At 41.4% G+C, this 18,284-nt stretch overlaps 1 protein-coding gene across 2 annotated transcripts in view; it reads right to left on the reverse strand.

The window, feature by feature from the left end:
• The window catches only part of LOC124552468 (solute carrier family 25 member 40-like), an 84,643-nt gene that overhangs the window by 35,109 nt on the left and 31,250 nt on the right, over window positions 1-18,284 (reverse strand). The window contains exon 7 of one of the 2 annotated variants that reach the window (XM_047126742.1): window positions 17,628-17,699. The exons of the other annotated variant lie outside the window; for it this stretch is intronic. Within the exon in view, the coding sequence (XP_046982698.1) occupies window positions 17,628-17,699 (72 nt within the window). The remainder of the gene's footprint in view (window positions 1-17,627; window positions 17,700-18,284) is intronic. 2 annotated transcript variants of the gene reach the window in all.

An 18,284-nucleotide genomic window follows, 5' to 3' on the forward strand; every position in this document is an offset into this window, starting at 1 on the left:
CTGACAATATTCTGCTGTGGTAGACACCGAAGGCTTCCCGCATTGCCCTCTTGACAGCCAAATGTGTTTCATTTAGCACATCTCAGACCGTTTGATGTGGAATGGGTGGCAGCTGTCATAATGGAGGTACTGTTGCTTGTTGGTGGGTTTGATGTGGACGGATATGTGAAGCTGGCCATTGGACAGACCCACCAACAAGCAACAGTACCTCCATTATGACAGCTGCCACCCATTCCACATCAAACGTTCCCTTCCCTACAGCCTAGGTCTTCGTGGCAAACCAATCTGCTCCAGTCCGGAATCCCTGAACCATTACACCAACAACCTGAAACCAGCTTCGCATCTAGCAACTATCCTCCCGACCTGGTACAGAAGCAAATAACCAGAGCCACTTCCTCATCCCCTCAAACCCAGAACCTCCCACAGAAGAACCCCAAAAGTGCCCCACTTGTGACAGGATACTTTCCGGGACTGGATCAGACTCTGAATGTGGCTCTCCAGCAGGGATACGACTTCCTCAAATCCTGCCCTGAAATGAGATCCATCCTTCATGAAATCCTCCCCACTCCACCAAGAGTGTCTTTCCGTCGTTCACCTAACCTTCGTAACCTCTAAGTTCATCCCTATGAAATCCCCAAACCACCTTCCCTACCCTCTGGCTCCTACCATTGTAACCGCCCCCGGTGTAAAACCTGTCCCATGCACCCTCCCACCACCACCTACTCCAGTCCTGTAACCCGGAAGGTGTACACGATCAAAGGCAGAGCCATGTGTGAAAGCACCCACGTGATTTACCAACTGACCTGCCTACACTGTGAAGCTTTCTATGTGGGAATGACCAGCAACAAACTGTCCATTCGCATGAATGGACACAGGCAGACAGTGTTTGTTGGTAATGAGGATCACCCTGTGGCTAAACATGCCTCGGTGCACGGCCAGCACATCTTGGCACAGCGTTACACCGCCTGGGTTATCTGGATACTTCCCACTAACACCAACCTGTCAGAACTCCGGAGATGGTAACTTGCCCTTCAGTACATCCTCTCTTCTCGTTACCCACCAGGCCTCAACCTCCGCTAATTTCAAGTTGCTGCCCCTCATACCCCACCTGTCATTCAACAACATCATTGACTCTGTACTTCCGCCTCGACTGACGTCTCTGCCCAAACTCTTTGCCTTTACAAATGTCTGCTTGTGTGTGTGTATGTTCAGATGGATATGTATATGTGTGCGAGTGTATACCTGTCCTTTTTTCCCCCCTAAGGTAAGTCTTTCCGCTCCCGGGATTGGAATGACTCCTTACCCTCTCCCTTAAAACCCACATCCTTTCATCTTTCCCTCTCCTTCCCTCTTTCCCGATGAAGCAACCATTGGTTGCGAAAGCTTGAATTTTGTGTGTCTGTTTGTGTGTCTATCAACCTGCCAGCACTTTCGTTTGGTAAGTCACATTATCTTTGTTTTTAGATATATTGTCATGTTTTGTTTTCCACAGACTTACAGTAACTACATACTATAGAGGGTCCCACCCATTATGCCAGTGCTTCAGAAATCCCATGTGTTGGCAAGAAAAGGCTTGACTACTTCACATTCTGCATCTGTAATTTGAGCACAACAAGATAACTTCTACTCGTATCAAGAGAAAGGATGTCCACTACTTTCCTTTTACAAACATATTTCGTTGATGGTGGTGGTTAGTGTTTAACGTCCCATCGTCAATGAGGTCATTAGAGACGGAGCGCAAGCTCGGGTTAGAGAAGGATTGGGAAGGAAATCGGCCGTGCCCTTTCAAAGGAACCATCCCGGCATTTGCCTGAAATGATTTAGGGAAATCACGGTGAACCTAAATCAGGATGGCCGGAGACCATATTTCGTTGAATGGGTGTACTGATCATCAGAGTGATTCATGAATTAAGAGTACAACCAACTTTACATACTACATATGCCTCAAAGGCTCAACATGATACTCTAGATTACAACATATTTCATTTTGTCCTCCCATTTGAATCACAACCAATGGGCCACAATCAGTACTGAGGAAAATGTTGCAAATTGTGAGCTCCGTTGAAACTCCGTGCGAAAGGATGGTCTTCTCAAACTTTGTCATCACACTTTGCCATTTTCTCGTATTCTACACCCCCTGTTTAATGTCTGCACATACGAAAAGAAACACCCGTGCACGCAATCTCTTCCACAACTTACTCCCTACTTAATGTTATTCGGTCACGATCTAACGTTGCAACACTTCAGTAAATGTCTATCCGTTGCATGGTCAACTATTTTTTTAAAACTTGAACCACAGTTGCTCTAATGCTCCTGCCCTGTGTTGAAAGTTTAAAGTTCCTCATTAAGATATGACTCTCCTGATTTTTTATCTAGTTTATTGAACATATGTATCTTTCTGCTTCTTTTAGTTGTCCTTTTGTACTTTGGCAATCACTGTTGTCAGAACTGTGTCACTGTCACTGACAGCAGTTTCAGTGTTGACATCCTCAAAGAAGTCAGGTGTATTTGTTGTCATTAGATCCAACATACTTCTATCATGAATGGGCTTCCTAACTATCTATTGGGGGAAGTGGCAACAAAACGACTATTCACGTTTGTGTTCGAATATACGAGTCTGGCGACATACCATCTGACTTTCGGAAAAGCATCATCCACACAATTCCGAAGACGGCAAGAGCTGACAAGTGCGAGAATTATCGCACAATCAGCTTAACAGCTCATGCATCGAAGCTGCTTACAAGAATAATATACAGAAGAATGGAAAAGAAAATTGAGAATGCGCTAGGTGACGATCAGTTTGGCTTTAGGAAAAGTAAAGGGACGACAGAGACAATTCTGACGTTACTGCTAATAATGGAAGCAAGGCTAAAGAAGAATCAAGACACTTTCATAGGATTTGTCGACCTGGAAAAAGCGTTCGACAATATAAAATGGTGCAAGCTGTTCGAGATTCGGAAAAAAGTAGGGGTAAGCTATAGGGAGAGACGGGTCATATACAATATGTACAACAACCAAGAGGGAATAATAAGAGTGGACGATCAAGAACGAAGTGCTCGTATTAAGAAGGGTGTAAGACAAGGCTGTAGCCTTCCGCCCCTACTCTTCAATCTGTACATCGAGGAAGCAATGATGGAAATAAAAGAAAGGTTCAGGAGTGGAATAAAAATACAAGGCGAAGGGATATCAATGATACGATTCGCTGATGACATTGCTATCCTGAGTGAAAGCGAAGAAGGAATTAAATGATCTGCTGAACGGAATGAACAGTCTAATGAGTACAGAGTATGGTTTGAGAGTAAATCTGAGAAAGACGAAGGTAATGAGAAGTAGTAGAAATGAGAACAGCGAGAAACTTAAAATCACGATTGATGGTCACGAAGTCAATGAAATTAAGGAATTCTGCTACCTAGGCAGTAAAATAACCAATGACGGACGGAGCAAGGAGGACATCAAAAGCAGACTCGCTATGGCAAAAAAGGCATTTCTGGCCAAGAGAAGTCTACTAATATCAAATACCGGCCGGCCTTAATTTGAGGAAGAAATTTCTGAGGATGTACGTCTGGAGTACAGCATTGTATGGTAGTGAAACATGGACTGTGGGAAAACCGGAACAGAAGAGAATCGAAGCATTTGAGATGTGGTGCTATAGACGAATGTTGAAAATTAGGTGGACTGATAAGGTAAGAAATGAGGAGGTTCTACGCAGAACCTGAGAGGAAAGGAATCTGTGGAAAACACTGATAAGGAGAAGGGACAGGATGATAGGACATCTGCTAAGACATGAGGGAATGACTTCCATGGTACTAGAGGGAGCTGTAGAGGGCAAAAACTGTAGAGGAAGACAGAGATTGGAATATGTCAAGCAAAAATTGAGGACGTAGGTTGCAAGTGCTACTCTGAGATGAAGAGGTTAGCACAGGAAAGGAATTCGTGGCGGGCCGCATCAAACCAGTCAGTTGACTGATGAAAAAAACCTATCTATTCCAGCTAGTTTTCAGGCATCTAGCATTGTTTCACAGGACGTCATACCGTGCCCACCACTAACAAAACTGTCATTTTCCCAATTAATTGTTGGATGATTAGTCTCTTCCAATGACGACAATATGACTGAGGAGCGTACATACAAGTGAAGTGTGCTTTTCTATAAAGTTTTTGGTTACATCAGGAGATGAGTCTGCCAGGATATAAATTCAATTATCATTTTATGCCCACCCCTGATACTGAGTGTTTTCCAAACTATCTCACGTGCAGCTTTAATTTCTACATCTGTGGATCTTAGTTCGTTATGTAGCGTGACAAATACACCACTTCCATTACACATTTGCCTCTTCCTTCAATATACATTTACATTTTCCCCAAAAATCTCAGAGCTATCAACTTCAGGTTTCAACCAGCTCTCCGTACCTTGTATTATGTAAGCCTCACTACTGTTCACAAGTGCTTCAAACGCTGGCACTTTGTTGCGAACAGTTCGGTAGTTCACCATTAGCATTTTAATGCTCTCACTTGTGGGAGACATTTCTTTCGGTCTTATACTGATACTTCTGAGTTTCCTACCACTATCGTTATCTGGATTTGATGGAGTCGCCTAACCTTAAAAACAACCACCACCTCGTGTACGCCCCGCACGCAGTCAGCTATCTGGGCAGCGGCCTCTGATGTGTAGTGCACACCTGATCCATTTAGGGGCACCCTGGAGTTCTCAGACCTACGGTCCACGACCCGAATGTCACAACCTAGCTCGTCATTGAACTTTCGAAGTCTCTGGTTCGGTCCTCCCATCTGAATCACAACCGATGGGCCACAATCAGTACTGTGGACAATGCTGCAAATTGTGAACTCGTTGAAACTCCGTGCGAAAGGATGGTCTTCTCAAACTTCTCTGCCAGTCACAGGTACGATCCGAGTATGACTTCAAAGCCCAGAAGACACCCATCATTTGTTCCAACGTGTGCCACAGTCTACAGCTAGTTGCACCCCATTCCCTCGACGGCTGTCAGCATAGCCTCTTCGACATGCCGAATGAGGCTCCCGGGCACAAACAGTGAGGCACCTGTATCTTTTCTTGTCCCTTGCTGCCATTTCTCTAAGGGGTACTATCATTTGTCATACTTTTGAACTGCTGACGACTAATAGACTCCTACCTTTTTGCACTTACCACCTCCTGACACCGGACAAAACAGGTTTCCCCAAAACACGTGAAGTGAGTCCCACTGAGTCAGTTTGTTTCAGAGACAGACAGCACCTCAAACTTGTTGGTTAGAGGGATTGGTACAACGCCCTGAGTTATCCCTAGTACCCATCCACCCTGTACAGACACCAATCAGTTACTGAACAAGCTTCCCGACATGATGTGCTTCACTTTGATGGCTACTTCACAGCCTGTGCCATCTTGACCCTGCCTACCAACAACAGATTTTGTGATTTGTATAGGTGGAAACTGTCCCTACAGCATATCCTTTGATCCCATAGTCCCTCTGACATCAACCATTGCACGCACTGAACAAATAAACACATACGATGGAGATGCCACAAGGGAAGTTCAAGTACACCAGTGCTGTGCAACAATGGCAGAGCAAGTGTGTCAAACAGAACATCCATCTTGCTTCTTAGGTATCTGCACTGATAAGAATTTAAACTGTAAAAGTACATTTTGGATATCCTAACTAAATTCAGCCACCTTTTCACTTAGAATCTCTGCAAATCCTAAGAAAAGACAAATCCAGAAGTTGACATATTCTGAATATTTTCATTCAATAATTTCATATGAAATATCATTCTGGGGTAATTCGTCTTTAAGAAAGAAAGTCTTCATTGCTCAAAAATATGCTGTAAGAATAATATGTGATGCTCACTCCTGATCACCTTGGAGACAACTGATGAGCCCGAGATGCTGCAGTTGGCAGTCGTGTGTGCTCGAGGTGTGCTTTCTTCTTTTGTGTGTGTGTGTGTGTGTGTGTGTGTGTGTGTGTGTGTGTGTGTGTGTGTTACTTGTGTAGGCCATGCCCGAAAGCTATATGTGAGTCTTAATTGCGCATGTCCGCAACTTGAGGTGTCTTCTTTATGGTAAGTAGCAACGTGTCTTTTCCTACATTGTTGTTGAAGGAGTTAGGCATACTGATTACTGCTTCACAGTATATTCATACCCCCATGAAGCTTCTTGTAAATAATCCGCTGCAGTTCGAAAGGGACGATGATGTACGTAATTACAATATTAGAAGGAAAAATGATGTTCATTACTTCGCGTTCAGATTGTCTTTAGCACAAAAATGGATGCACAATGCTGCAACTAAACTTTTAAAACTTACTCAGTGACATAAAATGTCTGACAGTCAGCAAAATAAAATTTGAAAACAAACTGGGAATATTTCTCCTTAAAAACTTGACCTCGTATTCTGTAGAAGAATTTCTGTTACTGTAATGTGTAAAAGGTGGTAGGTAAGAATGACTAACTCACATCTGTTTATTGGAAAAAAATATATATGAATAAAAAAAAACTTATACATGTTCAGCATGTAGCCATACTTACTAATTAATTTGTGATGTGAATGTAAAATGACTCTTTACACCTTACTACAATTTATCACACAAATTATTCATGGACCATGAAACTGACTCACCCCACTCAAGTGACTTTACCCAAATGATTTGTCATTTTACTTGAATCAGAAGGCAGAATTAGTACTGTTTGCAGATGATACAAGAATTTCTATACAACCGAGCACTGAAAAATTGACTGAGAAAATAGTAAAACATGTTTTTGTGAAAATTGCTGAATGATTTTGCACAAATGGGCTAGTGTTAAACTTAAAAAAAAAAAGCTATCACACACAGTTCATCCAATTTTGTGCTGCCAAAAATGTCACACCTCCTATGACCTTAGTATACCATCATGAACCAGTAAACAGGGTAGAAAATCTTCAGTTCTTAGTTGTACATAATGAACACTTGAACTGGAAAACCCATATAGTAGACCTATTAAAACAATTAGGCTCAGCTACTTTTGATATAAGAGTAATTGCCAACTTTGGAGATTTAACACTCGGCAAGTTAACAAATTTTGCACAGTTTCATTCATTGATATTTTGTGGGATAATATTCTGGGGTAACTCCTCACTTTGCCAAAAAGTGTTCAATGCACAAAAGAAAGTAATTACGTACGGAGTTGACACATGAAAGTCTTCTACTTATCTCTTTACGCATCTGGGAACATTAAGCACAGCTTCAGTATATTTATTCACTAATGAGACTTGTCATTAACAATCCATCTAAGTTTCAGAGTAATAAAGATATTTGCAAGTACAAAACTAGAAGGAAAAATTATCTGCATTACCCTTTAATGAATATAATTTTGGTACAAACAGGGTAAAATAAGCAGGTACAAAACTCTGACAATCTACATGCGGAAATAAAACGACTGACGGATAGCAGAGGTGTTTTCAAATGTAGATAAAAGATGTTTCTCTCAAACAACTACTTCTATATGATTGAGGAATTCTTTAGTGATGATAATTAGTTGTTTAAAAAAAATCTGTAAATGGCCAGCATGCTGATGTACAATTTTTTTTTTTTAGCTGTATGTAAGTGTCCCATGTGACCTATGGAAAATGTAACTAACTGCTTTCCCCTCGCAAGTGAGCTCTCACTTTCATCATCAATTCCCCCAACGTAAGGTTTGTTCCCAGAGTGTAGAGAGAGATCAGTTTTTCAACTAAAGCCATGGTTTTCAAAATGCAATATCGAAATGTCCTTTGCTGACTGCATTCGATTTGTAGGAGACGGACAAGAAACCTGACACGATCCAAGTATCTGTGCACGCAGAACTCCTTGCGGGATATTAAGGTCTGTAGCAATATTTAATTTACCCGTACAGAATATACCAACTGGTGTTACTGTAGTCACCAGTTTGGAGACTAGCTCGATGCCGCTGTCTACATTAGTCCGCCCCGTGCAGACCTCCCCATCTCTCTTCAAGTACTGCACCCTGCATACACTTGGACCTGCTTTCTGTACTCACACCTCAGTTATTCCTCTACAGTTTTCCTCTTCACACTTCCCTCTCGAACGAGATTAACACTTTCCCTGCTACAGAGCAGCTATCTGCATTTCATGCTGAGGGTGGCTTCTGTTACGGCTGTACTGCCTGCCAAATGCCGGTGCCTGTGCTGAGAGATGCCGTTCTGGCGAATACAAAATAATTATCGGCCGATTTTTTTAAAACTATTTGGAGAAAAGAAGTTTGCAGAGGTGAAAACACACTGCATACACTTTACGTACAGTCGATTTAAGCTCGTACATTGCAACGAATGAAATGCAGATGAGATATAGAAATTTTATTTAAAATTGAGAGCAAAACATTTAGTTCTCACGTTACTGGCTTTTATATTCGTCTGACACTCGTGCACCACACATCTGTTCGCATCCTTCTGCATTGCGTATCGTGCGGTTCTAATAATCGTCATATCTCGAGTGATTCCAGCCGTCGAAATGAGGTTTTCTGCAAATAGCAGCACACGTTGAGGCACACAAGTTGTACGATAAATACCTGAAACTTTTTTATTTACAAAGATACGGAAGTAACTTGTTCGCAGCAGTGAGAGGTCAGTGGCTCAGGACGCATACAAATGTGCACTGCACTGTGGGAAAACCCAAGCGGTGCACGTATGACGGCAGCTGCAGAATGGGGCACTGGACGTGTACAGTGAAAGGCTCAACTGTTCCGTGTTTCTGTCTAATATACTAACCGTGACATAACCAAAAACAGAATCTTTCACATTTGTGAAGTCACACTATTTACACATATACTCACTTCACCCAAATCAATTTAAATTTGAAGCTGTCATCAATCTTTCATCCGGTTTTAATCAATCCTCTATTGTCTCTTCTCTTGTAGAACATTTTCACCTCTAGCCCAGTGAGAGCTACTTCACCTGTACGGAAGCCTACTATGTTCAGAGTCGGGGAAGCAAACACTAAGGGGTAGGGGTCTGTCAACTGTCTCCAGTTCAAACTTCTATGTCTCTTGTCATGTCCTGCCTACCGACCTATTTTTACAATTTGAATTAACTTTTAACTTTTTCTGAAGATAATGACAACCGTGTTGACGGCAGCAACAATATTTAATGCGCCTGCATAGGTTGTGTAAATCTTTGTTTTTGCTGGTCCTATCCACACTAAAAACTCAAAGCAGGGCGAAGAGCTCGCGAAAGCCTCACTTACAGTTGTACGATGACAGAGTACCGAATACAGCAAAAAAGGTTTCAGTTGGGACTTAAATGTCTTCACTGTCTGTCTTACTCTTGAAATTCAGCCACTAGTTCTTTGCTTCTGATCTCTTAGAAGGAAATGTGATTTGATAGGAAATGTTTTCCAACAAACAAAACTGTGCCCGGTTCCCTATTAAGGATTTGGCAGAACTCAATGAAACTTAACTTTTGTGAAAGACATATTTGTGTAGCTACGCTGTCAGCTGCTGACAAAAACTTTCTAGGTGTTGATACCAGTTTTGGTCTTGATCAGAAGTCTCCAAACATTTTAGCCCTAAGTTTTCTTGAAGCCGTATACCCTTGTTCCACTCAGAAATCCTTGGTACAATTCAGAAGTTTTCGTGATGCTTGCCACAAACTGACACCAAGTGGCACCACAGTGGTCATTGTGCAGCGAGTTGCTTATTGTTTTATCTTGAGATGTGGCTTTAATTTAATTTCATATACATTTCTACAAATACATACCACTTGTGACTGTCTTAACACACTTTTGCAAAACCTCGTTACTTCCGTTATTGTTAACATCACAACAAGTGGTCAGAACATAATGCAAGCACTGTGGGATATCTTCTCATCCTGGCAATGCTTGCCACGCAGCAGTCATAGGGGTTCTCTCTCAGTTCCCTGTGGTCACCGCTTGCACAGTTAGAGAAAAGTTGGACAGCATACTAACATACTGCAGTGTCAGATTATGCGCAAATTTTTGTTTCGGGACTAGACAGAGAGTGAGATATCTATAACACAGGAAGCAGGGGCGGACTCAACTCCGCAATTTCTGTTGTCACTTACGGGTGAGTGTCCAGATCATTTCATTGCTGCAGTAACAGCTGATGTGCGTGCTGCGCTTTATGTATTATTACAACTATTTCTGACAATGCTAAATTTTAGTATTAATGTCTTTGGGAAAGTAGAGAAGTGCAGTAGTGCAGCACTATCTTGTTGGTAGAGGCAACATGTCTGATCTGAAGCGCAAAATATACTGGGACTAATATGTATTGTGACAAAAGTTTCTTAGTCGACATACAGTGCGTTTAACAGTGAGTATCTAGTTCAATTAAAATTGTCTTAAAGACAAAGCCCGTACAATTCTTTACTCAGAACCCTTGCTCTTAATACTATTAATTGGCATAATTTTGATTTGCAGTTACGTCCCTTGTGTAGGCTTGTACAAATATGGAAAAGTAAAGGAGGATAGAAAGTGAGTGCATAAGTTTTAAAAAGCAATGGGGCATCAATATTTTGTGACTGAGTCAATACAATATGAAACATCATTAAGAGACTAAGCATTCTCAGACTTAATTCAAATTCAATAGAAGTCAATGATTAGAAACACACACATCTTTGAACAGCACCCGAGTAAATGCTGAACAAGAAGCAACAAGTCCTGCTAGTTTCTGCATGGCTCACTCAGCAGCAAAGTATGTAAAAACATCTACTTACAGCAAATTGGGAAGGACTGCATGATTGCAGCAGTTGAAGAGATGTGACCAGGAAAAAGTAGTTTACTTGAAAACCTCAGTTTGTCAGCAAACAGTGTGGCTTGAAGAGTAAATGATATTGCTGAAATATATTAACTTGATTGTCTGAGAAAACTCAACACTTAGAGCCATTCTCTTTGGCTCTGGATGAGTCAGAAGACGTTTCAGATACTCCAGAAGTGTTAATTTTGATTTGAGGAATAAACAAGAATCATTAAGTATATGAAGAGCTGCTTGACATTCACAGTATTCACGGCATGGCCACAGAGGAAGAAACTTTTAAGTGAGATGAAAATGCTGTTCAGATAAACAATGTTCAATGGAAAAACTTAAGGTGTATCACAACTGATGATCCCAAGAATGTGAGGAACAAATAAAGGTACTGTTGCTCTCAAGACAGAGGCAGTAGAAAATGTCGAAAATGTCTGGATATGTCAAAAGTTTGAATGTCAGTCATGTCAGCTGTTAACTATGTAAGATCACATGCTCTCAATTATCATTAATTCTGCAAGTTTATTGAAGAGACTGAAGGAATGACTTACCATATTATACAGCAGTACGCTGGGTTAGCTGCAGAAAAGCTCCGACATGATTTTTTGAACTCTTAACAACTATCAAAATTTTCTTGAACGAAAGGAATCGTCCTCTGACTGAATTACCGTATTTACTCGAATCTAAGCCGCACTTTTTTTCCGGTTTTTGCAATCCAAAAAACCGCCTGCGGCTTAGAATCGAGTGCAAAGCAAGCGGGAGTTCTGAAAAATGTTGGTGGATGCCGCCACAACTAACTTCTGCCGTCGGATATATGTAGCGCCTCACAGGCACGCTTTGTAGGCACAAAGATAAATACTGGCACCAAAATCTCTGCGTCAGTAAATAAATCAAAAAAAAAAAAAAAAAAGTGGAAGACGAGCCTTTTTCCTCCGCCCAGAGTTTCGACCACTGTATTTTCATACATTATCCAATGAAGTAAACACAAATTCCGTGTTGTTGATCTTCGAATGTAGCAGCATTTCAATGTACTACGAAAATCCGACTGGCAAGACTGTTTGGGATGTTTGTCAATATGGCCAACTCTACGTTCTGAATTTTTTCCTACCTGTGAGAAGAGATGGTTGCTAATAGGAGCTTTTATGAATTGTGAATCACATGTAGTATTCTCTTCGCCATAAGATTAATATGAATATAAACATTTTGCCATGTATTGTTTCGTGTTTGCTACTATCTCATTTAAATCCTGTCTGCCTAATAAACTACGAAACTAGAGTGAGACAACAGCAAACGCGGAAGAATATACATATCATGTCATGTTTATATTCGTATTATTCTTATGCCTGATAGTGATACAGTCAGAAATGAAGCACGGCAACTGACTAGATTTTTAAATCTAAGATGACTAATTTCTGTGCAGAATGTAATGAACTAAAGAGGCGCCTGCAAAGATTTTGGAACGGAGAAAAATTTTCGCTAAATTTTCGTTCAGAACATCATCTATCATACGCAGTCTGTTATTTGGTTCTTGTTGATCATTATCAAAGAAAGCAGTAGTGTAAGTAACAACAAATGTTTCGCTGATGAGACGACTCCTCTCTATTTTTTATTTGTAAAAGGCGGTAGCACGCACAAAAGCAAGCCACGCCGCGAGCGGCGACAGGCCGTAAACACGCACTATCAGAATGCGACAAACAATGCATGACACACTGCAGTAATGCATTTTCAGCTTGGAGTGACGTAAACACCTATAACAAAGAGAACGGACTTATCAGATCAAAGAAAAATAAGCAATCAATTCAAACCAGACGAAGCACGTGAAAAAGGAAGGATTCCGTATAAATACAGACGGAGCGCGTGACGCGTAGTAATGGCTACCTGGTAAACCGTAACTGCTAAGCTTACGACTCGAACCAAACTACTGCTGCTGTATCGTCATTCATTCGACCTAAATTGTGTCTCATATTACAACTAGATGAACTTTGTTTCGATTTGGAGGTGCGACCTAAAACTTTTCTCTCCCCTTGAATTTCGAGTCTCATTTTTCAGGTGCGGCTTAGACTCGAGTGTGGCTTAGATTCGAGTAAATACGGTACAAAACAATGAGTGGTTATGGAAGTTGTTATTTTGTACAGATTTAACTAAACATATGAACAACCTCAATTTAAATTTACAAGAAACAAACTGGCTCCTGCCTGTTTTATACACTTATATTAAATCCTTTTAACAAAAAATTGTTTTGTTTCAGTCTCAATGAACAAAAAATGTCTCTTCTAAAATTGCTATTGATATCAAGATTTTTTCAAAATCCTTTTAACACCAATTTAGAAAGTATTGCCCACGACCTTCAAATGGAAACGGTTGATTTGCAAAGATAAATATTTAATGCATCATTGCTGGAACTTTATACGAGTCTTTCATTCACACAGTTTGATCAGTTGCATAAGTTTGCACATAGCTTTTTTCCCATTTTTATACTGCTTATCTCTGTGAAAAAACTTAGATCAATACATTCCATTCCAAAGAAACGGGTATTCAAACAGATTTATAATACAATATTGTAATTTTTTATTCATAAACAGTACAGCCTATTTTAGAAGAAAGTTGTCAAGAGATATTTGTTTATGCCCATGCTTCAAAATCTGTCAAAAGAGAGGCATAGCATGATTATTAATTAAATTCATAGCAAGCATAGCTACTGCTTTACAGGCACATTTAATGAATTTGTGTTAGTTAATGACACAAAATCACAACTGGAATTCATAAACAGATATTGCAAGGAAAAGAGTTAACACATGCAGGTGAAGAAAAGATCTTGCGACATCTTTGTGGAAAATTTGCAACACTGCTGCGAAAGCCTGAGCAGTGGTGATAATTGTGGTGTGAGGCACACTGCATTCAGTACAGCTGATTGGATATAGCTTCTACTTTACAGAGTGTTAGTCTATAGGACAACGCACGATTGTGTGTTCATTCATAATGGGTAAAGAGAGCGATCCAGGCCAAGTGTTGGTTTTTGAAATTGTTAGTACAGACTGAAGGAGAAAAAAAACACTAAACAGACTCTTTACGTGAAAAATCATTCGTTAAGTGATTCAGTTTCTTCTACTCGTTGTGCAAATTACTCTTTATGAGAGGTGCTCAATAAGCAAAGTTCGACTGCAATAAAAGAAAATAACGGTGGGCCAGACAGGGGCACATATGACCCGTCACTGCGGGCCGGATCAATCGTGTTTGCGGGCTGGTGTCGGCCCGCAAGCCGTAGCTTGGAGATCCCTGGTCTAGATTATCTTCTGACACATGGTAATTATGAACAATGCAGACAATAATATCAGGACTAAACAGTAAAATAATTAAAAATCCTACAAATTCCCGTGATGTATCAGTATGCACTTACTAGCCGAAAAAATCATCATATCATCTCTCCTTCTAATGCATTACATGTAGTTGCCTTAATATTGGGTTAAATAGGTGAGCACCAGTGTTGTTATTACATTTCACTAATGCACTCTCACCACCTGGAGACATCTGTACCTCTGTTGCTCACTGTGGCAAAAAAGCCTGTCATAAGACCTTCTGAAGTCATTCTTAATATGCCAACAGTGCAACCTTGGCAAAAACTTCATTCCTGCATAGTTGAAACACGTATTTACCTCACTACAGGCTACTGTTCTTCAGATTCACTATATAACTCCACTTATATTGAGCTCAATGACCACTGACAATATGTGAACAGCTGTGTCCACCACCCAAGTGACTACTACAATGACCCCTCTACCTCATACAGATAAGGTATGCTTACCATCGAATTTGTCTACTGTCTTTCTGTACCCATTTTTTAAATATACATGTCAGTCCTTTCTTATGCAATATTATCTTTTTCTAATATTTAACTGGAGCTATAGCCGACAGGGAACTGCAGTTTAGTTCTCAATTTTCAGCTAGTTAAAGACAAAAACTGATAATGAATTCAGTAGCTTGCATTGGTATTAACACAATAGTAGTCGTGGTGGTGGTGGCGGTGGTGGTGGTAGAAGTAGAAGTAGAAGTAGAAGTAGAAGCAGCAGCAGCAGCAGCAGCAGCAGTAGTAGTAGTAGTAGTAAATAAGTTTTCAGAGGAGTTGTGACGTGAGCATATTAAGAATAATATAAGCAGGCCTGACGAGAGAGGTATTTGCCATTGTGTGCAATGAAAGACAAGATGTGTCCAGACAGTGAGTGATTATTAGTGATGTGTAAAACACACATCAAAAAAAGTTTTGCATCATCTCAGTTCCGAGAGTTCCGGAACCTGTACAGAAAATTGGAATAGAGATCAACACAAACATCATTTCTGCCCTTTTTATTGCTCATGAAAACCACACACTGCATGTTGTACCACCATACAGGGAGACCTTCAGAGGTGATGGTCCAGATTGCTGTACACACAGGTATCTTTAATACCCAGTAGCACGTCTTACTTCACTGACGCATGCCTGTATTCGTCGTGGCACGCTACCCCCAAGTTTATCAAGGCACTGTCTGTCCTGATCATCCCACTCCTCAATGGCGATTCCGCGTAGACCCCTCAGAGTGGTTGGTGGGTCACATCGTCCATAAACAGTCTTTTCAATCCATCCCAGGCATGTACGGTAGAGTTTATGCCTGGAGAACATGCTGGCCATTCTAGTCGAGTGATGTCGTTATCTTGGAGGAAGTCATTCACAAGATGTGCACGATGGGGGCGCGAATTGTCGTCCGTGAAGACGAATGCCTCGCCAATATGGTGCCGATACGATTGCACTATCGGTCAAAGGATGGCATTCACGTATTGTACAGCCGTTACAGTGCCTTCTGTGACCACCAGCGCCGTACGTCGGCCTCACATAATGCCACCCCAGAGTAGCAGGGAACCTCCACCTTACTGCACTCACTGAACAGTGTATCTAAGGCGTTCAGTGTGACAGGGTTGCCTCCAAACAAGTCTCCGACGATTGTCTGGTTGAAGGAATATGCGACACTCACTGGTGAAGAGAACGTGATGCCGGTCCTAAGCAGTCCATTAGGCATGTTGTTGGGCCCATCTGTACCACGCTGCACGGTGTCGTGGTTGCAAAGATGGAGCTTGCCATGGACGCTGGGAGTGAAGTTGCACATTATGCAGCCTATTGCGCACAGTTTGAGTCGTAACGCGACGTCCTGCGGCTGCATGAAAAGCATTACTCAAGATGGTGGCATTGCTGTCAGGGTTCCACCTAACCATAATCCGTAGGTAGCAGTCATTCATTCACTGCAGTAGTAGCCCTTGGGGGGCCTGAGCGAGGCATGACATTGACAGTTCCTGAATCTCCTCCATGTCCGAACAACACCGCTTTGGTTCACTTCGAGACGCCTGGACACTTCCCTTGTTGAGAGCCCTTCCTGGCACAAAGTAACAATGCGGACGCGATCGAACTGTGGTATTGATCGTCTAGGCACTGAACTACAGAAAACACGAGCCATATACCTCCTTCCTGGTGGGATGACTGGATATGATCGGCTGTCGAACCCCCTCCGTCTGTGGTGCTGCTCATGCATGGTTGTTTACATCTTCAGGCGGGTATAGTGACATCTCTGAACAGTCAAAGGGACTGTGTCTGTGATACAATATCCACAGTCAATGTCTATCTTCAGGAGTTCTGGGAATCAGAGTGATGCAAAACTTTCTTTGATGTGTGTAACAGAGATGCTCACCCATTTAACTCAATATTAACGCAACTACAGGGTGTTTATAAATGAATATTGGGGTTTTAATCCTTTATAACATTTATTACATTAAACTTACAGTTACAAATGATATGTCAAATGAAAGAGCAATTCAAACAGTTTTACCAAGAACGTTATAAATGTTCAATGTGAGCACCATTTGTCACACGGCACACATCAGGTCTATAGCCGAGTTCTTCCCAAATGTTGATAAGTGTGTCTTCAGTGATTATAGCAAAAGCTGCTTCAATCTGGTTTCTTAATTCAGGGAGGTCTGCTGGTAACGAAGGCACGTACACACGATCCTTGATGAATCCCCAAAGGAAAAAATCGCATCCCTGAATAATGAAACCGGATTGAAGCAGCTGTTGCTACAATTACTGAAGACACACTTATCAACGTTTGGGAAGGACTCAGCTATAGACTTGATGTGTGCTGTGTGACAAATGGTGCCCACATTGAACATTTATAATGCTCTTCGTAAAACCGTGAGTTGCTCTTTCGTTTGACATATCATTTATAACTGTAAGTTTAATGTAATAAATATTATAAATTGTTAAAACACTGATATTCATTTATAAACACCCTGTATATGTAATGGATTAGAAAGCAAAATCCTCTAATGAATTTTTAAACCAATACGTACATACTGATAAATTATATGAATCTGTAAAATTATTAAATTTTTATTTTTATTTTTTTTTTTTTTTTAAATTTACTACTGGTATCATAGTCTGTTTTGTTCATAATTGCATAACAATTACACAATAAATGTTTTGTACATAATCCACAAATAGGTCAAAACTGGTAGCAACGAAGCTTTTGTCAGTAACTGATGTAGCTACACAAACCAGCCTCCCATGAAAAACTGTGGGAGGGGGATTCATAAACTTGCAAGTCGAAGTGTAGTGTCAATGCAGGTGATGGCAGTGAGGAATATGCTAACGAATTTCAGTCGTGTATCAGTGCACCAGTTACTTGAGGAAAACAGCAGTATTTTGAAACATTTTTGAGCACCCTCACAACGTATCTTCATACACATATCAATTAACAGTAGAAAATATTTTGCAGATACTCACCGTTACGACAGTAGCACAACGAAACAAAATCGATTAGGAACAAAACGTCACAAGATGACGTGTAGAGTTAGAATGAGAGGTACGCACCTTTGCTGTGACGGAGAGAGCCCGCCATGGCGTTGGCCACAACTGACCACGGGCCGCCGGGCTTCCTCTTGCCTGCACATAAGCGACGGCCAACACTTCAGATTAGCGGCGGGGAAACTGGGAGGTGGGAGTAGGGGCGGGAGGGGAGGAGGGGCCCACCGGAAGCAGCACACACTCGGCACCCGTCTACAGGCTGCAGCACCGACCGTGCAGTAAAGGGGTGCAAAACTTCATTTTTCTCGACTTTCCGACCTCTGCGACGGGCCGATTTGTGCACACTACTTCTAGTAGACCTCTCGGTGAAGGTAATGAGGTATTTCGGAACTCAGGAAGTCGGGTGGTAGTCATGTGTCGGAACGAAAGAGAGAGAAACTGTGTGCATTAAGTAACAGTGAAAACAGATGTAGCAGACAGCAAACACTCGGGCCACTTTGTAACAGCCACAGTTGCGGAGGTGCTCAACGACATGACACAAATTAGAATGTGACGTGACACTGGAAAATCGGGCCTCTCGAACTGCAGAAATGGGAACGAATGGAGCAAACGCAGCAGAATCGCATAAAGGGGGAGGCGTGAACCTAGAACTTTCTGAAGTGTTATATCAATTTGTAGCAGGAGAAGCAAGATAAGGACAGGAAACGTGTAAAACAGAGGTCA

The sequence above is a fragment of the Schistocerca americana genome, chromosome 10, assembly GCF_021461395.2.
Source record: "Schistocerca americana isolate TAMUIC-IGC-003095 chromosome 10, iqSchAmer2.1, whole genome shotgun sequence".
NCBI lineage: Eukaryota > Metazoa > Arthropoda > Insecta > Orthoptera > Acrididae > Schistocerca > Schistocerca americana.